This window comes from Panthera tigris, chromosome B1, assembly GCF_018350195.1.
Source record: "Panthera tigris isolate Pti1 chromosome B1, P.tigris_Pti1_mat1.1, whole genome shotgun sequence".
Taxonomy (NCBI): domain Eukaryota; kingdom Metazoa; phylum Chordata; class Mammalia; order Carnivora; family Felidae; genus Panthera; species Panthera tigris.
In genome coordinates, this window is record NC_056663.1 from 52,950,330 (window position 1) to 52,973,440 (window position 23,111).

Genomic DNA, 23,111 nt, shown 5'->3' on the forward strand with positions numbered 1-23,111 from the left:
TTTGCCACCAGATGAGTGGGATGTCAGGGACTGATATCCAAAAAGAATTCTAACGGAAGTTTGCTCTCTATTGTGAGAATACCCTTCCACATTTTGTGGCTTTACTGAGAGATTTGGTAAATATGTTATTTAAAAAAATGTTTTGGATCTTAGAATTAAGTTTCTTTTGGATGTGCCCATGTACAGAGACTAACCATAGTTACCCAATTTCTTCTCAGGTTCCATATTTACAGAATCCCAGAAAAGCCAGAAGTTGCTTGTGTAATATTCACACCTTATGTCAAAAGAATAAAACACTTTACAGCTACCATTGTTAATAACAGAGTTCATTTCCTGACAGGGTATATGAATGTAGAGGTTTGGGTTTATGGAACAGTAAGGTAAAGGCAGCGTACTGTTGGCCTATCCAACTTTCTTTTTTTTTTTCCTTAGTGGTGGGAATTTCTGTTTGTTCAAGACTTAACCAGATTCCAGAGAGTTTCTGATTGTTCCAGCGGAGATAACTCATGTTTTCTCTGTTGCTTTGACAATCACCTCCTTAATGAGAGAATGGTGTCCTTTGATCCATTTGGAAAGAGAGGCTCCTCAGCAGACTGAATTGCTTTCAAATTTCAGTTATCTGTGTGTATAGAGGATGTACATCTGAGGTGAAACAGTAAAATGAGAAGCAAGCCTAAGGCTACCTGGGATGTTAGGAGGTCTGGAGTCACACTTTGATAAGATCCAGTGCTCTTTGGATGAAGATTCCCTTGCCTCCTTCAGAGTCCAATAGTTTTCCTGGGCCCTGTCTGGATGCATTCCTTACTCTGGATACTTAATAACCATGACTGCCATTCCAGGCCATCTCTAATGCTATTCCATTTGGCCCATCTCCCCTACTGACTCTGCAGGTGAGTTTGGGCCTCTGAGAAGAGGACACACTCTACCATATTTTTAGTATCTTCCTCCCTAAAGTCACAAACACTGGATATTCTCAAAACTGAACAGCGTCTGGGAGGGTAGAGCTCCTCACAACGCCTCATCTTTCTCATCTACTATTCTCCTTTCTTCTCTGTCCAGTTGCAGAGAGTGGCTGCAAGGGCAGTACTGTGATTTCAAGCCAGGACTTAGCCGTTGTTTCCTCGGCCATGTACTAGATCACCAATCGACTATTTGCAGCTACAGCTCCATCTTCTCAGAATTACTAGCGGGACCATGCTGTGTTCAGCACTGAAGTTAAAGAAGACAACCAGAATCTACCCCCTCGGCCGCTGCGCCCCTTATCCTGAACAGCAAGTGCAGAACTCCGCACTCATGCATTTGTGTATAGGTTGACGGTATTAAGCAGTTAGGCAGACGTGCAGCATCACTGTAGTCAGTGGGATAATTGAAAGGGTGGGCCTACGCCGGCCAACTCCATCTTGTTCTGTGTTCTCCACCTTGAGTGACTATGTCCCCGACATGACCCCTTTTCCGGGAAAATCACAGAAACCTCAGACCGCGCCTCCTCCCCTTGAGTAACCTCCCGCTCACCCATTCAAACTTCCTGATCAAAACACGCCCAGCGACCTGCGTAACAGGACTCCGACCCTTCCCCAGCCAATCGGCCGAGGCCACGACCCTTCCCCAGCCAATTGGCTGAGGCCACTGCCATTACCTCACCAACTGCCCCTAGACCCCTATAAAACCTTTGTGCTTTTGAAACTCGCTCTCTCCCTGGTATCTCACCGCTGCGTCGGTGCAGGTAGGGGATTGAGCTCGAGCTAGCTCGAATAAAGGTTCTTTTGCTTTTGCATCGGACTCGGCTCCCTAGTGGTCTTTGGGGATCACGAATTCTGGGCATAACAATAATCAGCACCATAATAGAATTTGTAGGTTTGCCTGGACACCTTCATAGGGTTGACTGGTAAAGAAAACAGTGAGTCCAAATGGATTCAGACAATTTATTACTTATACGCACAGCAAAGTAAGATCAGCATGGTGTTAGTTCCTAGTGCCACAGGATGACCCCCAAGCAGAGGGGCCAGACGAGAGGTAGCAGAGGTGTTGGGCCACTCTGCTGCTGAGGAGTTGACTGCAAACCATAGCCAAGTGGTCTGGTAGCCTGTAACTAAACCCTAAGGAGGTTGAGGGGGGAAGTCCTGTGCTTTCACTCTCTGAAATCATGGTTGTGGCTGAGAACCTACTTCGTGGCTTCCCATTACCACAAAGCCTTTTCCCATGTGTTTCACGAAGAACTACAGGGTCAGACTCAGTGAAGACTTGGGCCAGCCTGCAGTTAAGCCTCACCTATGTGGTCTTTGTGAGAAACCTACAAAGTCATCAGGGGGCCAGGGCAGATCTGTTTCTCTAAGATGGGCGGTACAAAGAGAAAGAAAATGGGGGAACTGAAGGGACTGGGTGTTTCTGTAATTTGAAGCTTCTATAAATAATTAAGGTGTCCTTTCTAAGAGAGAAATAGGCACTGAGAAGAGCATGGATATCACTTTGAAGCGAGAAAACATATCCTAAGTTGTTTTCATGAGAAGCTTAGCTGTCTTGGGTAAGGCTGCAGCTCAGCTTTTCAAATGCAAAATCATAAGATTCTGATGGCTTATGTAAAAAATGCTAAAAACCAACAACTGTGGGCACATCACAGTGTCACAGTTTAATCTAAATTCCCTGGCTGTGTGAAGGTTGGTGGAGAGGATGTCAATTACTTTCAAGTTAATTGGCATTCACTGGTGTCTTGTGTCAGGGCTCAGGGTTTCCTTTGACACAGCACTCCAGCTGAAACATACAGTAGGCAACTAACATTTCACTTGTAGAGCACTCAAGTCTACAGATACCATTCCCATAGCATTTCTGGTGCATTTCTGATGACAGTGGATTCAAGCCTGGAAAGAAGATGAATGCAAAAATAATTATTTAGTCCAAAAAGTCACAGAATTAGTGCCTCCATTTCTATCAAACTGGATTCCAAGGGGACTTAATCAAGTCTTAATCATAATGATTGATTCTGTAGTTGAAAAAGGATGAACTAGTGCTACGAATTGAATCGTGTTCCCTTTATCCCTCATCCTCCATTCGTATGTTGAAACCCTCACCCCCAATGTGACTATTTGGAGAGAGGGATTCTGGGAGGTAAAGTGAATTGCATCTCTAAGGGTGGGGCTCTTAGACACAGAGAAAGGCTGGTTGTCTAAAATCCAGGAAGATAACTCCCATCAGAAACAGAATCAGCCTGCGGTTGATCTGGACTGTCCGGCCTACAGAACTGTGAGAAAATTCATTTTGTTGAAACCACACAATCAGTGGTATTTTGTTATGGCACTCTGAGCTGAGACAATTAGTAGCTTGGAAGTTTGCCCAAATTGGTAAATTAATATACTCTAAACAATCAAGTTACCTATGCATGTAGTCATTCACTCATTATTTAATTATGTATTCATTCCCAAGCCAGTTTTTATAAGATTTGAATGCAATGTAGACCTTAAACTCAAAGAATTTTCCATCTAGACCAAGAGAGAAGAAACACAAAATATCTATGAGAGCGCGGAAGACAGAATCATTTGCAAAACAGAATGCTATGATGAGTTCAGTGGAGGATAAAATATATTCTGAAGATTTAGAATGTCTTATTGGGACCCAAGGCATTTTGAGCTGAGCTTATGATTTTATGGACATGTTACTCTGTAGAATTATCAAAATATGGAAATGTCTTTATTTCCATATGTAAGAAGGTGTTAAAAGGAAAAGAATGTCAAGTATTTTGGTCATCTGTAGAAATTTTGAGTCAGCCCCTATCCTGTGCAAGTTATCATGTCCTGGAAGGTAATTGTCCTATAGGGCAAAAAAGGGATCAGGGTTACTTACCTGGCAAGATGAAAGCCCAGGGAGATGAAGTGAAGTGGGCTATGTAACAAGACAAGAAATTCCTACGGAAATGACAGCTTTGGGAATGTATAAGGCACTAAAGTGAATATTGTAGACTATCTCAGTTGTCTAGAAGCCATGAATCCATTTCCATAAACCATAGTGGAATTGGTCCCATCAATAGCTTCAAGAGGCCTGGGTTGTATGGATTCTTAAATCCAGCCTAATGAATCAGGTGACCAGAAAATCTGGTTCACCTGCCTAGAGATTACTTGAGGGCAGATGAGAAATTAAATGGGACCCTATAACATATGGACTTGAACTGATTCAATAGCACTGAGTGAAGAGAATATTCAGGAGAGATTTTAAAAATCAGTCATGAATGTGGTCAAGCTACAGTTTGAGGCCAGTCAGCATTCTCTCATGTGTCCCTGATCAGATATTTCTTTTAGCACGTAAAGCCCCTTAATTCTCTTGGAACAAGTAGTTCCAAATCTGTTTCTCCATGTATCTAAGGAATCTACAAATTATAAATTTCAGTAAATTAGAAAGCTAACAAATTGTGTTATCACTATTTTCTGTTTTGGACTATTATGCCTAGACGTGTTCCTAAATTAGGGACAAAACAATAGTGGCAAAACAGGATGGGGTATTACTAATGAAAATATTACGAAAACTCTCAGGAGTCAGGTACCTGTTATGTATAGGCCTGTTCTATACATCAGCACACTTAATCCTGGCAAGACTCAGAGGTTAGTTTTGTTTCCGTTTTATGAATGAAGAAACTAAGGTTCAGAGAAGCTTTGACTTTTGCCTAAAGCTGCACAGTTAACAAGTTGGAGAGCCAAGATTCAAGCTCAGGTCTTGCTAACATCAAACCGGTTGATGCTTCCACTTTGAAAATAAAAGGGTCCATGGTAGGAGGACATTTGTAGGTTTGCTTAGTGGAATTGCTCTTCTAGACAAATGGTTCCCCAGGGAGAGTCCCATTTTACCTGCCAGAGCTGGGTCCACACAGGAGAGCAAGACAAGGACAATGACGAGAGGCTTCATGGCCGGGAGCTTCTGTTGAGGATAAAGGTGGCAGGGTCTGACACTGGCTGTCAGAGTGCAGAAAGGGAAGGTTGAACACACCGTCCCGTACAAACCTGAGAGGTCTGGGGTATACACTGCTCCGGGTAGACATGCTACACTGATCTTCCCCGAGGCAGTGGAGTTGGCCAGCTTGTGTGAGGAAAAAAACAGCCAGCTCTTTCTGGTGTGGCCGCTTCTCCTGTTGACGAAGGCACTGCTCCCCCACCTGGATTTCCCAAAAGTATTAATGGAGACCTGAGAACTATAGTTTTTCTTTTTCAAGGAAATAACCTTGAATTTTTGGGTTTTTCATGTTACAACAAAAATTAAATGCCAATTTTAGAAAATTTATAAAATACTAAAAATGACAAAGAAGGAAAAATTAACACGTGAGCCTCATCTCTCAGAAACAAGCTGTGTGTTTCTTAAAGAAATTTTATTTATGCCTGGTTTATTATTTGATATTTTGTTTTGCATAGTTCTAAACAATATACCCAGATATGCTGTTTTTGTAGCATGATATATACCATAAGTATTTTTTGTCTCATTATAAACTCTTCATAAATGATATTTTAAAAGCTGGATAATATTCTGTCAAGGTCATTTTTTATAACTATCACTATTAAAAAAAAATCTTTACTGGGGTGCCTGGGTGGCTCAGTCGATTAAGTCTCCGAGTCTTGATTTTGGCTGAGGTCATGATCTCATGGTTCATGGGTTATGAGCCCTGGTCTCTGCTGATGGTGTAGAGCCTGCTTGGGATTCTCTCTCTCTCTCTCTTTCTCTCTCTCTCTCTCTCTCTCTCTCTCCCCTCTCTCTGCCCCTCCCTCGCTTGTGCTTGCTCTCTCTCAAAGTAAATAAATAAACTTAAAAAAATCTTTATTGAGATATAAATGACATAAAAATTTAAATATTAAAGTGTACAATTTGATAAGCTTTGACACATATACTTTTGTGAAACCATCATCACATTCAAGATGATGAACATATCTGTTATCCCAACCATTCTTCAAGACTTTTCCTCAACAGCTTTAGTGAGGTATAATTAACAAATGAAAGTTGCTAATGTTTAAGCAGTAAAATGTGATGATTTGAAGTACATATACATTGTGAAATGCTTACCGCAATCAAACTAATTAACATATCTATCCCCTCAAATAGTTACAATTTGGGCGCCTGGTTGGCTCAGTGGGTTAGGCGGTTAAGCAGTTAATCGGCTGACTTCAGGCTCAGGTCATGACCTCGAGGTTGGTGAGTTCTAGCCCTTGCTGGGCTCTGTGCTGACAGCTCAGGGCCTGGAGCCTGCTTCGGATTCTGTGTCTCCCTCCTTCTCAGCCTCTCCCCTGCTCACACGCTGTGTCTCTTTCTCTCTCAAAAATAAACATTAAACATTTAATTAAAACAATTAAAAAAATAGTTACAATTTTTTTCTGGTGAGAATATATAAGATTTACTTGCTTAGCAAATTTCAAGTATACAATATTTTATTAACTAGAGTCTCCACATTGCACATTAGGTCCTTAGAACGTATTCTTATAACTGAAAGTTTGTTACCTTTGACTAACATCTCCCCATTTCCCCCACTTTCCAAATTCTGGCAATATCCACTTTACCTTCTGGTTCTGAGTTTCACTTTTTTGAGATTTCCTATATAAGTGAGATCAGCCAGTATTTGTCTATATATGGCTTTTTTCACTTAGCATAATATTCTCTAGGTTTATCCATGTTGTCCCAAATGGCAAGGTTTCCTGCTTTCTTATGGCTGAATAATAGTCCATTGCATAAACATACCACATCTTCTTTATCTACTTAGTATTGACAGTCACTGAGGTTGTTTCCATGTTTTTTAAAAATTTGTATTATTACTATTTTTTAGTTTTGACAATTATTGAAGACCTTTATTAACAGGTACTTGCCATTTGTTGACTTTTTTTGAAAAAATGAAGTTAGAGACTTTTAATACAAATTAAAAATGAGGTTCTTAAAAATCTTGGCTTGACAGGATATGAAACAATTAAAAAACCTTTAAAGGTGTATTGAGAAAAACCAGTTTTTTTTTTCCTTTAAACACATTTGTCATTACCAAAAAGAGACATCTTTAGGTAAAAGTGATAAAACCCCCATGCTGCATAGATAGTTCTATTTATCTGGTCAATGGACAAAAAACAAGTACTTAAGGTCTTCAACTCCAATCTTTTGTTCATTTCTTATTGTTGGAATTCCTTATCCATTTCTTATTGTTGGAGGACTAACCTGGATGATGGTAAAGACGGTGAGGTGGCATTTACTCAGCCCTGCCCTGCCCATTCTTGGCAGCAGATGATTTTTCAGCTGGTGAACTGGCTGCTTTTATCTGTCATCTTGTGGTTTAGGGTTTTCTGGGCTTCAGCTTCTATAATTGAAGTTGCAGCGGTACCAACATTGAAGTGACCGCTGGCTTTGGGTCTCATCGCGATTTCCCTTATCTTCTGCATTGTTGCCTTCAGTCAGCAGGACCCCTACAGAATCATAGTCTATAACCCCCCCCCCGCCCCCCCCCCCCCCCCCCCCCCCCCCCATACATATTCTGTCTCACTGGTCTATCTTGCTCTCCTACACCCTGCTCGACAGCTCCCTCTACCACCTCTCCCTGCCCAGGAGGGTTGAAAGACTGGTTGACGCCCATAGGGTCTCCGCATGTAAGTAAAGTGGGAATCGTCACCTGCCTTAGGGCTGGCACGGTTGCGCCTGGCCTTAGGGAGCGCTGTCTGATCCTTGGTTCTTTTCCCCACTCTCACCATTCGGGTAATTCTGAGGGCAGTAGCGTGGAGGACCTCTGTGACATGCATAACATCCATAATGCTTATGGTTTGCTGCATATTTACTGCCTTGCACTGGGACGCAACGAGGGCCTGTCACAGTTGCTGCCTCTGCACCGTCTTCTCCTTCAACAACATTAAACTCTGCAGTCTCTCCATCCCCTGCCTCCATTGCAAAGGTGCTTCCTGGGGTTATTCTTTATGGCAGTTTGGCGTGCAAATACATCTACCTTGGTGTCATTCCTCTTGATAAACCCATATCTGTCTTCCTACACGGAGCCATTTCACTCTTCCCAAAACCTTGGTTGGATGACCTTGTCCCTGCTGGAAGGCACTGTGGATGTGAGGCCATCGGGGTCACCGCTCCCTGTGCCGCTGCCTGGTGATGCCCAGCTTGGTGTGGGCAGTGCTGGGGGTGTCGGGCAGCTGCTGAGACTCTGCCTTGCTGCTCATGCTTGCAGTGATGGTGACTGGGCCGGCTGTGGCAGCTCCTCCCAGGTGTGATGGTACCTAGGCGGGTGGTGGTGGTGGGGCTGTTCAGGGCTCTCTGGGACCCGCTCTCTGCTCCCGCTACTGGTGGAATTCTGTTGTTTGCATATCCTGGCTATTGTAAATCATGCTGCAATAAACATGAGTGTGCAGATAACTCTTTGAGATATTGATAAAGTTTCCTTTGGATATGTGCCCAGAAATGGGATTGCTGGATCACATGTAATTTTAATTCTTTGATTAAATTTTGATTATTTTTTTGATTAAATCTATACCGTTTTCTGTAATGGCAGTACCAATTTACATTCCCAGCAATAGTGCTCAAGGGTTCCGTTTTCTCCACATCATTGCCAACACTTCCTGTCTCTTGTCATTTTCATAATAGCCGTTCCAGCAGGTGTGAGGCAATATCTCATTGGGTTTTGCTTTGCATTTCCCTGATGATTAGTGATGTTGAAGACCTTTTTATCCACCTATTGACCATTTGAATGTCTCCTTTGGAAAACTGTATTCAAGTCCTTTGCCTTTTTTTAATTAGTTTGTTATTTTTCTATTGAGTTGTATGGGCTCCTTATATAATTTGGATATTTCTCTCTTATCAGATATATGATTCACAAACATTTTCTCTCATTCTTCTCATTTTGTTGATAGTTTCCTTTGTTGTACAGAAGCTCTTTAGTTTGATGTAGTCCACTTGTTTATTTTTCCTTTTGTTGCCTGTTCTTTTGGTGTCATATCCAAAAAATTATTGCCAAGAACTCAACGTCAAGGAGCTTTCCCCCATGTTTTCTTCTAGGAGTCTTATGCTTACAGGTCTTACATTTAAATCTTTAATATATTTTGAATTTATTGTATATGGTGTAAGAGAAGAATACAGTTTCACTGTTTTCCATGTAGATATCCAGTTTTCCCAACACCCCATTTATTAAATAGACTATAGTTTCCCCATTATGTGTTCTTGGCACCCTTGTCAAATATTAGTTGACTATGTGTGGGATTAGCTCTGAGCTCTTTATTCTGTTCACTGATATGTGCCAGATTTTGTGCCAGTTCCATAGTGTTTTTTTTAAAAAGGTTTTTTTTAGCGTTTTTATTTATTTTTGAGACAGAGAGAGACAGAGCATGAACGGGGGAGGGACAGAGAGAGAGGGAGACACAGAATCCGAAACAGGCTCCAGGGTCCGAGCAGTCAGCACAGAGCCCGACGCGGGCTCGAACTCACAGACCGCGAGATCGTGACCTGAGCTGAAGTCGGACGCTTAACCTACTGAGCCACCCAGGCGCCCCAATTCCATAGTGTTTTGATTACTAAAGCCTTACACTGTTTGAAGTCAAGAGAGTGATCCTTTCATCTTTGTTCTTTCTTAAGATTGCTTTGGTCATTCATGGTCTTTTGCGCTCCCATAGCAGTTTTAAGATCATTTTTCCTATTTCTGTGAAAAATGCCATTAGAATTTTACTAGCGATTGCATTGAATCTGTAGAATGCTTTGGGTATTATGGACATTTTGACAATATTAATTCTTCCAGTCCATGAACACAGGATTTCTTTCCATTTATTTGTTTTCTTCACTTTTTCATCAATATTCTATAATTTTCAGTGTAGAGATCTTTTTACTTCCTTATTTAAATATGTTCCAAAGTATTTAATTCCTTTGATGCTATTAAAAAGGGGATTGTTTTCTTTCTTTCTTTTTTAAAGTTTATTTATTTGTTTTGAGAGAGAGACAGCATGAGCAGGGGAGAGGCAGGAGAGAGAGAGAATCCCAAGCAGGCTCTGCACTGACAGTGCAGAGCCAGATGCGGGGCTCAAACTCATGAACTGGGAGATCATGACCTAAGTTGAAATCAGTTTAACTGACTCAGTCACCTAGGAACCCCAAGGGGATTATTTTCTTAATTCATTTTTTCAAGTAGTTTTTTTGTGAGTGTATAGAAATGTAAATATTTTTTCTATTTTAATTTTGTATCCTTTACCAAATTCACTTATTAGTTCTAGAAGTTATTTTGGTGGAGTCTTCAGTGTTTTCTATACATAAACTCATATAATCTGTAAACAGAGACAATTTTACTTCTTTTCTGATTTGAATACATTTAATTTCTTTTTCTTGCCTAATTGTGATGGCTAGGACTTCCAGTATTATGTTAAATAGAAGTGGTGAGAATAGGCACCCTTGTCCTTTTCCTGATCTTAGAGGAAAAGCTTTTCACCATTGACTATGATGTTAGCTGTGTGGTTGTCTTATATGGCCTTTATTATATTGAGGAACATTCCTCCTATACCTTGTTTGTTGAGAGTTTCTATCATAACAGAACATTGAATTTGTTAAACACTTCCATTGAAATGATCACATAATTTTTATCCTTCATTGTGTTAATATGATTTATCACATTTATTGATTTGCCTATGTTCAAACATCCTTGCATCCTGGGGATGAATTCCACTTGATCATGGGGTATGATCCTTGTAATGTGCTCTTGAATTTGGTTAACTAATATTTTCTTGATGATTTTTGCACCTTGTTCATCAGGGATATTTGCCTATAATTTTCTTGTGGTTTCTTTGACTGGTATTGGTGGCAGGGTAATGCTGGCCTTTACAATAAGTTTGAAAGTGTTACTTCCTTTTCAATTTTTGGGGGAATATTTGAGAAGATTTATTTTTATTTAAGGTACTAAGTCTTCTTTCAATTTTTTTTAATGTTTATTTATTTTTGAGAGAGAGAAAGACAGAGCATAGTGGGAGAGGGGCATAGAGAGAGGGAGACACAGAATCTGAAGCAGGCTCCAGGCTCTAAGCTGTCAGCACAGAACCTGATGCGGGGCTCAAACTCGTGAACCGCCAGATCATGACCTGAGCCGAAGTTGAACGCTTAACTGACTGAGCCACCCAGGCGCCCTATTAAGTCTTCTTTATTTTTTATTATTATTATTTTTAACGTTTATTCATTTTTTTGAGACAGAGAGAGACAGAGCATGAATGGGGGAAGGTCAGAGAGAGAGAGGGAGACACAGAATCCGAAACAGGCTCCAGGCTCTGAGCTGTCAACACAGAGCCCGACGTGGGGCTCGAACTCACGGACCACGAGATCATGACCTGAGCCGAAGTCAGACGCCCAACTGACTGAGCCACCCAGGCGCCCCAAGTCTTCTTTAAATGTTTGGTAGAATTTATCAGTGGAATCATCTTGTCCTGGGTTTTTGTTTATGGGGAGATTTTAGATTTCTGATTTAATCTCCTTGCTTGTTATTGGTTATCAGCCATTCTATTACTTCATGATTCAGTCTTGATACGTTGTGTGTTTCTAGGAATTTATTTCTCCTAAGTTATCTAATTTTTTGGTATACAATTCTTCATAGTAGTCTTTATGGTAATTTGCATTTCTATGGTTATCAGTTTTAATGTCTACTCTTTCCTTTATAATTTTATTACCTGAGTCATCTCTTATTTTTCTTGGTTTAGCCAAATGTTTGTCAATTTTATTTTATTTTTTAAAAATTCTTAGCTTCATTGATCTTTTCTGTTGTCTTACTAGTGTCTAATTAATTTATTTCCAATCTAATCTTCATTATTGTCTTCTATCTGCTAACTTTGGGCTTAGTTTGTTTTTCTTTTCTAGTCAAGGTGTTAGGTTAGGTTGTTTATTTGAGGTATCTTTTTTCTTAATGTGCTTGTTCATCATTATAAACTTCCCCCTTAGAACTTCTTTTGTTGTATTGCATTAGTTTTGGTGTGTGGTTTGTTCATTCATTGGTTTCAGGATATTTATTTATTTATTTTTTTATTTCTTTGGTTCATAGTGTTTTCAGAAGAGTGTTGTTTAATTTCCCCCACACTAGCCAATTTTTGACTTTTTTCCTGTCACTAATTTCTAGTGTCATAACATCGCATTTGGGAAACATGCTTTCTATGATTTTAATGTTCTTACATTTTAAGGCTAGTTTTGTTTTTCTGACTTATTTATTCTGGAGAATTTTCTTTGAGAATCATATGTATTCTGCTTCTGTTGGATAGAATGTTCTGTAGATGTCTGTTAGGTCCATTTGGGCTAAAGTGCAGTTCAAGTCCATTATTCCTTATTGATTTTCTGTCTGGATGATCTATCCATTTTTGAAAATAGGGTATTAAATTCCCCTACTATTATTATACTGCTCTTTATTTTTGCCCTCAGGTCTGTTTATTTATGTGCTCCAATATTGTGCACATATATATTTATAATTGTTATATCCTCTGGATGATTTACCCTTTTGTCATTATATGATGACTTTGTCTCTGATTACAGTTTTTGACTTAAAGTCTATTTTGTCTGGTAAAAATATAACTAGTTCTGCTCTCTTTTGTTTTCTGTTTTCATAGAATGTCTTTTTCCCTTCAATTTCAGATGATGAGTGTCCTTAATGCTTGAGTATCTTGTGGGCCCATATAGCTGAGCTGGGTCTTACTTCTTTATCCATTGAAGCATTCTATGTCTTTTAATTGGAAAATTTAAACCATTTACATTTGAAGAAATTTTTGAGAGGTAAGAACTTACTATCACTATTTTGTCAATTGTTTTATGATGTTTTTGGTAGTTTTTAAATTCTTTTCCTCTTTTGCTGTCTTTTTTTGTTAGCTGATTTTTTTATAGTAGTATTCTATTATTTTTTCTCTTTATTATCTATGTATTTATTATGGATTTTGCCTTGTGATTATAAAGAAGGTGTCATAGTACATGTTATAGTTATAAGTCTATTTTCAGCTGTAATAACAACTTCGATTGCATAAAAAAGTTCACATTTATTTTCTTACCCTTAAAGTTTATGTTATTGGTGCTCCTATTTACATCTTTTTATACTGTGTACCCATTAACAAAATATCATAGGTATATTTTTGACCATTTTTTTAAACCTGTATGCTAGAATACATACATTTTCTTAATGGCATCTGGGAACTTGTTTGCTACCCTTTGGTTAGCTGAAGTTGCTTCTCCTGTTATCTTGACATTTTAAAAGCCATACCTCTTTCTATTATCAAATTATCCTCTGTTAGCATTAAACTTTTCAGCCTTAGATTCTTAACCTTCCTTTTGCTTTAAGTTAATTTTGCTTTTTTCTCTGATCACATGAGAGTCTACAGGTAAGCCTTTCTTATAGCAATTCTGCACCCACATAAAAGCTACATTTTTCAGTAGGACATAAAAAGATATTTTGCAAGGGCACCTGGGTGGCTCAGTCAGTTAAGCGTCTGACTTTGGCTCAAGTCATGATCTCATAGTTCGTGAGTTTGAGCCCCATGTGGGTCAGCAGAACCTGGAACCTGCTTCAGACTCTGTGTCTCCTTCTCTCTCTGCCCCTCCCCAGCTTGCACTCTCTCTCTCTCTCTCTCAAAAATAAATACAACATTTAAAAAAAAGATATTTTGCAAAAAGTGCAAATTTTACACTTACCGGTATAGCTGTGAGGATGGGTTGATGAATTCCTTTTTTTTTTTTTTAATTTTTTATGTTTTTGAGAGAGAGAGAGAGCAAAGGAGGGCAGAAAGAGATGGGGAGAGAGCATGGAGCCTGATGTGGAGATCAATTCCACAACATTGGGACCAACCTGAGCTGAAATCAAGAGTTGGACACTCAACCGACTGAGCACCTCATCCTTTTCTTTTTTTTTACAATGATCTTTATGCTGGATTTATTTCTTTATGTTTGTCTGTCTGTCTGTTTCATCTTTATTTTTATTTTAAAATTGATACAACTAGAAGGAAGAAATATAAAAAGGAAGGAAAAATAGTTAAATGAAAGCAAATATAATATATTTGTGCATATTTTATAGTTTAGTAAGTGATAAAATAGACTATATTGGCATGTAGTTTATGCAATCATGACATGACTTTTTCTTTTTCTTTTCTTTTTTATATTTCTCTGCTACATGTCTCATTTGTGAGTTTTTCAAATTGTCCCAAATCTCCAAAATTTTTCTAATATATTTATTGAAAAAAATCTGTGTTTTGGGCACCTGGCTGGCTCAGTCAGTTGAGCTTCCAACTTCAGCTCAGGTCATGATCTCTTGGTTTGTGAGTTTGAGCCCCACATTGGGCTCACTGCTGAGCCAGCTTTGGATCCTCTGTCTCCCTCTCTCTGCCCTTCCCCTGCTTTCTCTCTCTCTCTCAAAAATAAATAAACTTAAAAAAAAAAAGGTGTCTGTAAGTGGAGCCATGCAGTTCAAACTAATGTTGTTCAAGAGTCAACTCAATACCATCCATTAGAGGTGAGTAACTCAATAGGAGAGGATTACATAAGAGCATGTATACCAAGATGCTGGAATCATTGGAAGCCATTTTAGAAGCTGCTACCCTATACATGGATTTTGTTTGGGAAATTTCTTACTAATTTTTTAGATTTTGATTTTAAGAGTATTAAGAAAATTTTATCTGCTTACTTCCCCCCTGTTTTAAAAAGTCCAAAACAATTCACCATTACCATGTTCTGAACAATGTGTACTTTTTCCCTTTGAAAAGAGAGAAATGAAGAGCAGGTTTCTGCATGTCAAAAGACTTTGTTCTCTTGGGCACTGGAAGGAACTCTTGGATTCAGATTTTATGATAGATTTTGGAGAATGCAGATGAATTAGGAGCTTATTTCTTCCCTAAACCAAGTTTTGAGTAAGGTAGAGGAAGGATAGAATAAAAATGAAAGAAAATGAATATTTTAGATATTGGGGGGAAGGGCATCACTGTTTCTGTCTCCAATTCTGGAATTCATATAGTGGGAGGGGAGAGAAATGGGAGCAGGTAATGGAGGACAGACACTAGTGTTTGCTTAGGTGAGTGGAGCTCAGAGAGGTGGCAAGGCCATAGTGTAGCATAGCACTGATTGACTGGTTTTCTTTGGTAGATAGGTCTGAGATTCTCACAGCATTGTGAGGTAGTCTTCCCTCACACGGGTTCCCCCAGCATGGGAAGGGAGTAAGAGTAGAATCCTTGTATGACTGAGATCACCATAGGATGTGGTAGAGTGATAGATATTCCCACTGGAATTTCTGGTAAACTAGAATGATGCTTGAGTGGCAGAATTATCCTATGCATTAAAGAATAAGCCTTTCCCAAAGAGGTTTTTTTAAAAAAATGTTTATTTATTTATTTTGAGAGAGAAAGAGAGAGAGAGAGAGTGAGGGTGGACAGAGAGACAGGGAGAGACAGAGAGCCCGATGAGGGGCTCGATCCCACAAACCTTGAGATCATGACCTGAGCTGAAATTAAAAGTCAGATGCTTAGCTGACTGAGCCAGCCAGCTGTCCCCCAAGCCCCTCAAAAGAATTTTAAGAATGTTATTAAGAACAAGAAGCACCTTAGCAGTTGTACATTGGCTAGTGACTCAAGACCAAGTAGGGATAATGATATCTTAGTAATGTTAGCATAATCAATGCTCTCCCAGATGCCTCACCACTATAAGTCCTCTCAAACTTCCAAATAATTCTAGGGAAACAACTCTGAATACACTGAGTTTAAGTTTCTGTGACGAAGGGGAATGAGGTTCATAATAGGAATTAGGCTCATTTATTAAAAGAATAAAGTTGGGGTGCATGGGTGGCTCAGTCCATTAAGCATCCGATTTTGGGTAGGGTCATGAACTCATGGTTCATGGGTTCGAGCCCCGCATCAGGCTCTGTGCTGACAGCTTGGAGCCTGCTTCGGATTCTGTGTCTCCCTCTCTCTCTGCCCCTCCCCCACTAGTGCTCTGTCTCTCTCAAAAATAAATTAAAAAAAAAATTAGACTCTTAAAAATATGTCCAGTGAACTGATATCCATATCCCTTGCATGACTCCATTATGCTAAAACATCTCTTTATTGACACTCCCCGCACTCCCAACCTACCTTCTCTTGTGGCCTCTCTAGTTTAGTGAATTGTATTGCTACCCATTTCTTTGTCAGCTTTGAAATCACAGTATCATCTTTCATACTTTCTTCTTATTATATCATATAGCCATTAAATTCTGTCAATCTTATTTTTGAAATCCATCCTGAATATCTTCTTTCTTCTTAGCCCTCAGTACCAGTGTCCCAGTCCTAGATTACTGCAGTAGAATAGTGCTGAATAAATATATTGTGTTTTATAAGGTTGTATATCTCATAAATGGAAAATATACCTTACTTAAAAAACACATGGAATTTTCACAAATATTAATTTTAACTTAGATCACAAAGAATTTTTTAATAAATTCCAAAAGCTATAGAACAGGTCACATTCTCTGGCTCCATGAAATTATAGTTAACACATATAGAACATACACGGGGTCAGGTGCTGCTTAAGACCTTTACACATACTAAGTAATATAATCCCCATAACACCATGATGTAGGTATCATTGTTATCTCATTTTGTAGATAAGGAAACTGATATATAGAGAGAGTAAAGAACTTGCTCAAGGTCAGACAGTAAATTGTGGGGCTGGGATATAGTACTATAGGTGAAACAACAACATGGGTGTGGATATAAATTAAAGAAATTAATGTAAAAGCACACACATGAAAATAGAGTGTAAGCCTTTATAAAATTCATATTTACTTTAACCTTGTCATTTAAACATATAATTATCATGAATTTCCTTTATCCATCATATTAATTATTCTTATATAGAAAAGAGTTTTAAACATTTTTAGTTTCTTTTCCCAGAATCTGAAGAAGGTGGAGATAGACTTTTCACCACTTTTTTTCCCTAAATTGAATTCTCTTTGGTTTGCAGCAGATGGTCCAGTCAGCACAGTATTTAATTGCATGTTCATCAGGATTGCACTTCATTCTGCAGTGATAGCGTTTTGAGGAACATATGTCTTTAAAAAATGAGGTCCTGGCTTTGAAAAGAGAAAAAAAAGTTATACTTTTATTTGTATATTTTAATGTCTGAAGTGTTTTATAATAAATTAAAACAACATCAGTAAAGAACTTGCTCAGAAAAAAATAACAACAACAAAAAGAAGGCAGAAGAGAAAAGTAGAGATAGTGAATAACAATAAATGAGGATTTCTTCTATAGGGTAGATAAATGGGGCAGTGAGCTAAAGAGGAGAGTTTTTCCTGAGAATATGACAGCATATTTCTGTGTAAAATGGGTAGTTTGTTTAGTAGTGGGGATTCATGATGCAAGAAACAATGTTCCATTTCAGCAGTGAAGTCTTTAACAAGTGAGTGGGGATGAAATCTAGTTACATTATTTTTCATTTTAAAGAGTTTTATTACAGGATGTTATAATCGGAATACTTCAGAGCACCTTCTAGTTAAAATCAGAATTTTGGTAACTGGCTTTAAAGTGTTCCTTGAGTATTTTTCTCACACTGACTTTCAGTCAAAAGTACTACTTAGTGATTGTTTAAGAGATGTTAATTCGGTGAAACAGTTTATCCTCAATAACCTGAGACATCAATCCATGGGTAGCTTCTATGGTAGTTTTACTACATCTGTCACTTTAGCCTTGGCATGTTTGTCTTCTTTCTGTCATGTGTTTCCAAACCCAGCATGAAACTCCCTCATCCCAGCTGGGCTTGCTTCTGACTGTTCTAATTTTTCAGACAAATTAAAGACCTGACCAGTGGTATAGTTTGCATTCGGAAGAAAGCTAGAGGAACTCATCATATTCACACAGTATTTATTCTGCAAAAGCTCAAACAATTTGCGATCCAAGGAGGATTTGAAATATGACACTTGTAAGGCATAATATTGTTTGCATGTTTGTAGCCCTTTGGGTGTGTTCCAAAGGCTCCAAGATTCACTTTCTCTGCAGATATTATTCTTGATGGGTCAATTACTACTGCTAGGAATGGTTCCTGGAACTGCTGACTCAGTGTTTGATTACTAACATCAATCCCAGAAAGCCAGCAGCCACAGCCAGGTTGGCTATGATGCCAGCCAATTGCATTTCCAAGGAGGCCAACCTGTTTGGCATTTTCTATATATGCAGCCATGTACTCATATGCAGCCTGAGCACTTATTTACTCGGGTTTCAGTGCAAAGCAAAACTGTCTATAATGATCATGGTTTCACCATCCACCTTTCCTAGCATTAGGCCATCACTTCAGATCAGTTGCTTCCTGATCTGGCAGGGGGCCAATGCTGAGATTTTGCAGTACTTAAAGCAATGGCGATCATTAGTCCAGGGCTTCGCCATCAGAATTTCTTGCTGCTGTTTCTTGCATTTCTAGATTTCATCGATATCATGAACAACATGCTTCCTGCACGTTATTGGCCCATTCCCAGGTTTTCTGAGCCATACCACTCCCAGATGCAGCCATCACCGAGGAATCGGAGAAGTCATCTCCTCCCAAGACGCAGCCTCCTGGATGTGGGCTTGGGACTCTCTCCACCACAGGTGCAAACTCCTACTAGTCTCTCGAGGCAACCATGACACCTCGTGGAGGGCTAACTTTAAACCAGAAAATGAAGAGAAGGCAGAGGAAGGTAAAATTAGGGGAAGACATATGGTGGTGAGAAAATGCAGAAGTTATCTCTTGGTGCTTTTACTTTCTTGGTGAAATAAAAAGAAATCATCAACTGACAATAAGGAAGTTGAATCTTGGTTCTAACTGTCCAGTATATTTAGGCTCAAAGCCATATCTCCTTTACTGAGGAAGTTTCTAAGATTACACAAATTCCTGTAAGTCATAATTTCTCACTTTGGTTTCCAGTTCTTACCCCCACTTCTCTCTCTCTTTCTATGTCACATAGGCATTTCCTTCTATCTTTTGCCCTCCAAGAAATCTAAGTTTTATAGAGATCATTTCTTTACTATTATTTTTTAATTTAATTTTTAAAAATTTTATTATTATTATTTTTTTAGTTTTTTTTTTAAATTTTCAAACTCACATCCAAGTTAGCATATAGTGCAACAATGATTTCAAGAGTAGATTCCTTAATGCCCCTCACCCATTTAGTCCATCTTCCCTCTCACAACCCCTCCAACAACCTTCTGTTTGTTCTCTGTATTTAAGAGTCTCCTATGTTTTGTCTCCTTCCCTGGTTTTTTTTTTTTAATGTTTCTATTTATTTTTGAGAGAGAGAGACAAAATGAGTGGGAGAGGGGCAGAGAGAGAGGGAGACACAGAATCCAAAACAGGCTCCAGGCTCTGAGCTGTCAGCACAGAGCCCAATGTGGGGCTCTAACTCATGAACTGTGAGACCATGACCTGAGCCGAAGTTGGACACTGAACCAACTGAGCCACCCACGCACCCTTCCCTCCCTGTTTTTGTGTTATTTTTGCTTCCCTTCCCTTATGTTCATGTTTTGTATCTTAAAACACTCCTCATAGGAGTGAAGTCATATGATATTTGTCTTTCTCTGTCTAATTTTGCTTAGGATAATACCCTCTAGTATTAAATAGTAGCAAATGGCAAGATTTCATTCTTTCCAATTGCCAAGTAATACTCCATAGTATGTATATACTACATATTCTTTACCCATTCGTCTGTCAATGAACAATTGGGCTCTTTCCATACTTTGGCTATTGTCGATAGTGCTGCTATAAACATTGTGGTGCATGTGCCCCTTCAAAACATCACACCTGTATCCCTTGGATAAATACCTAGTAGTGCAATTGCTGGGTCGTAGGGTAGTTTTATTTTTAATTTTTTGAGGAACCTCCATACTGTTTTCCAGAGTGACTCCCACCAGCAGTGCAAAAGAGATCCTCTTTCTCTGTATCCTCACCAACATCTGTTGTTGCTTGAGTTTTTCATTTTAGCCATTCTGACTGGAGTAAGGTGGTATCTCATTGTGGTTTTAATTTGTATTTTCCTGATTATGGGTGATGTTGAGCATTTTTCCATGTATTTGTTTGCCATCTGGATGTCTTCTTTGGAAAAGTGTCTATTCATGTCTTTTGCCCATTTCTTCACCAGATTATTTTTTTGGTGTTGAGTTTGAGAAGTTCTTTATAGATTTTGGATACTAACCCATCTGCTGTGTCATTTGCAAATATCTTCTCCCATTCTGTCGGTTGCCTTTTAGTTTTGCTGATTGTTTCCTTTGCTGTGAAGAAGCTTTTTATTTTGATAATGTCCCAATAATTCATTTTTGCTTTTGTTTCCCTTGCCTCTGGAGACATGTTGAGTAAAAAGTTGCTGTGGCTGAGGTTAAAGAGGTTTTTTGCCTGCTTTTGCCTCTAGGATTAAAAAAAATTTTTTTTAATGTTTATTTTATTTCTGAGAGAGAGAGAGAGAGAGAGAGAGAGAGAGAGAGAGAGAGAATGAGTGGGGGAGGAGCAGAGACAGAGGGTGACACAGGATCCAAAGCAGGTTCCAGGCTTTGAGCTGTCACAGGGGCTTGAACTCACAAAATGTGTGATCGTGACCTGAGCCGAAGTTGGTGCTTAACCAACTGAGCCACCCAGCTGCCCCTCTTCTCTAGGATTTTGATGACTTCCTGTCTTATGTTTAAGTATTTCATCCATTTTGAGTTTATTTTTGTGTATGGTGTAAGAAAGTGGTCCAGGTTTATTATTCTGCATGTTGCTGTCCAATTTTCCCAGCACCATTGCTGAAGAGACTGTCTTTATTCCATTGGATAGTCTTTCCTGCTTTGTCAAAGATTAGTTGGCCACGTGTTTGTGGGTCCATTTCTGGGTTCTCTATTCTGTTCCACTGATCTGAGTGTCTATTTTTGTGCCAATACCATACTTTCTTGATGATTAGAGCTTTGTAATATGTATTGACGTCTGGGATTGTGATGTCTCCAGCTTTGGTTTTCTTTTTCAGGATTGCTTTGACTATTTGGGGTCTTTTATGGTTCCATCCCAATTTTAGGATTTTTCTAGCTCTGTGAATAATGTTGGTGTTGTTTTGACAGGGATTGCATTGAATATGTAGATTGCTTTGGGTAGTATCGACATTTTAACGATATTTGTTCTTCCAATCCAGGAGCATGGAATGTTTTTCCATTTCTTTGTGTGTTCTTCAATTTCTTTCATACGCTTTCTATAGTTTCAGTATATAGATTTTTCATCTCTTTGGTTAGGTTTATTCCTAGATATTTTATGGTTTTTGGTGCAATTGTAAATGGGGTCGATTCCTTGTTTTCTCCTTCTGCTGCTTCATTATTGGTGTATGGGAATGCAACCATTTTTGTGCATTGGTTTTATATCTTGTGACTTTCTGAATTCGTGGATCAGTTCTAGCAGTATTTTGGTGGAATTTTTTTCATGTAGAGTATCATGTTATCTGCAAAGAGTGAAAGTTTGACTTCCTCCTGGCCGATTTGGATGCCTTTTATTCCTTTGTGTTGTCTGATTGCTGAAGCTAAGATTTCCAATACTATGTTGAATAACAGTGGTGAGAGTGGACATCCCTGTCTTGTTCCTGACCTTAGGAGGAAAGTTCTCAGTTTTTCCCCTTTGAAGATGATATTAGCGATGGATCTTTCATATATGGCTTTTATGATTTGAGGTATGATCCTTCTATCCCTACTTTCTTGAGGGTTTTTATCAAGAAAGGATGCTGTATTTTGTCAAATACTTCCTCTTCAGCTTTTGAGAGGATCATATGGTTCCTATCCTTTCTTTTATTGATGAGATGTATCACATTGATTGTTTCATGGATATGGAACCAGCCCTGCATCCCAGGTATAAATCCCACTTGGTCGTGGTGAATAATTCTTTTAATGTATTGTTGGATCTGGTTGGCTAGTGTCTTGAGGATTTTTGCATCCATGTTCATCAGGAAAATTGGTCTGTAGTTCTCCTTTTTAGTGGGGTCTGTGTCTCATTTTGGAATCAAGGTAGTACTGGCTTCATAATGAGTTTGGAAGTTTTCTTTCCATTTCTATTTTTTGGAACAGAGTCAAAAGGTTAGGTGTTAACTCTTCTTTAAATGTTCGGTAGAATTCCCCTGGAAAGCCATCTGGCCCTAGACTCTTGTTTTTGGGGGAGATTTCTTATTACTATTTCCATTTTTTTACTGGATATGGGTCTGTTCAAATTTTCTTTCTTCCTATTTCAGTTTTGGTAGTTTATATGTTTCCAGGAATTTGTCCATTTCTTCCAGATTGCCCATTTTATTGGCATATAATTGCTTACAATATTCTCTTATTATTTGCATTTGTGCTGGGTTGGTTGTGATCTCTCCTCTTTCATTCTTGATTTTATGTATTTGGGTAGTTTCCTTTTACTTTTTGATCAACTGGCTAGGAGTTTATCAATTTTGTTAATTCTTTCAAAGAATCAGCTTCTGGTTTCATTGATCTGTTCTACTGTTTTTTTTTTTGTTTTTTGTTTTTTGTTTTGATAGCATTGATTTCTGCTCTAATCTTTATAGTTTCCTGTCTTCTGCTGGGCTTGGGTTTTATTTGCAGTTCTTTTTCCAGCTCTTTAAGGTGTAAGGTTAGATTGTGTATCTGAGACCTTTCTTCCTTTTTTAGGAAGTCCTGGATTGGTATATACTTCCCTCTTATGACCACCTTAGCTCGGTCCCAGAGGTTTGGGGCTGTGGTGTTATAATTTTCATTGGCTTCCATGTACTTTTTAGTTTCCTCTTTAACTTCTTGTTAGCCCATTCATTCATTAGTAGAATGTTCTTTAGTCTCCAAGTATTTGTTATCTTTCCAAATTTTTTCTTATGGCTGATTTCGAGTTTTATAGCATTGTGGTCTGAAAATATGCACAGTATGATTTCCATCTTTTTGTATTTTTTGAAGGTTGACTTGTGTCCTACTATGGAACCTATTCTGGAGAGTGTTCCATGAGCACTGGGGAAGAATGTATATTCTGCTGCTTTAGGATGAAATGTTCTGAATATATCTTTAAGTCCATCCGGTCCAGTGTGTCATTCAAAACCATTGTTTCCTTGTTGATTTTCTGGTTAGATGATCTGTCCATTGTTGTAAGTGAGGTGTTGAAGTCCCCTACTATTACGGTATTATTATCAATGAGTTTCTTTATGTTTGTGATTAATTGATTTATATATT

General features: G+C 38.7%; 2 protein-coding genes and 2 pseudogenes across 2 annotated transcripts; all 4 read right to left on the minus strand.

Moving 5' to 3' along the window:
* Positions 1-2,712: 2,712 nt before the first annotated feature.
* Positions 2,713-4,887, minus strand: DEFB134 (defensin beta 134). Its single transcript, XM_015544201.1, has 2 exons — positions 4,830-4,887; positions 2,713-2,855 (listed from the first exon to the last, which is right to left on the minus strand). Exons 1-2 carry the CDS (start codon positions 4,885-4,887, stop codon positions 2,713-2,715), a joined length of 201 nt encoding a protein of 66 aa, XP_015399687.1.
* A 2,305-nt stretch (positions 4,888-7,192) lies between these two features.
* Positions 7,193-8,159, minus strand: LOC102968453 (annotated as a pseudogene).
* Positions 8,160-16,865: 8,706 nt separating this feature from the next.
* On the minus strand, positions 16,866-17,257 carry LOC122238064 (beta-defensin 131B-like). The gene is made up of 2 exons (XM_042984744.1): positions 17,253-17,257; positions 16,866-17,013 (listed from the first exon to the last, which is right to left on the minus strand). Exons 1-2 carry the CDS (start codon positions 17,255-17,257, stop codon positions 16,866-16,868), a joined length of 153 nt encoding a protein of 50 aa, XP_042840678.1.
* A 274-nt stretch (positions 17,258-17,531) lies between these two features.
* Positions 17,532-18,450, minus strand: LOC102968744 (annotated as a pseudogene).
* Positions 18,451-23,111: the final 4,661 nt, after the last annotated feature.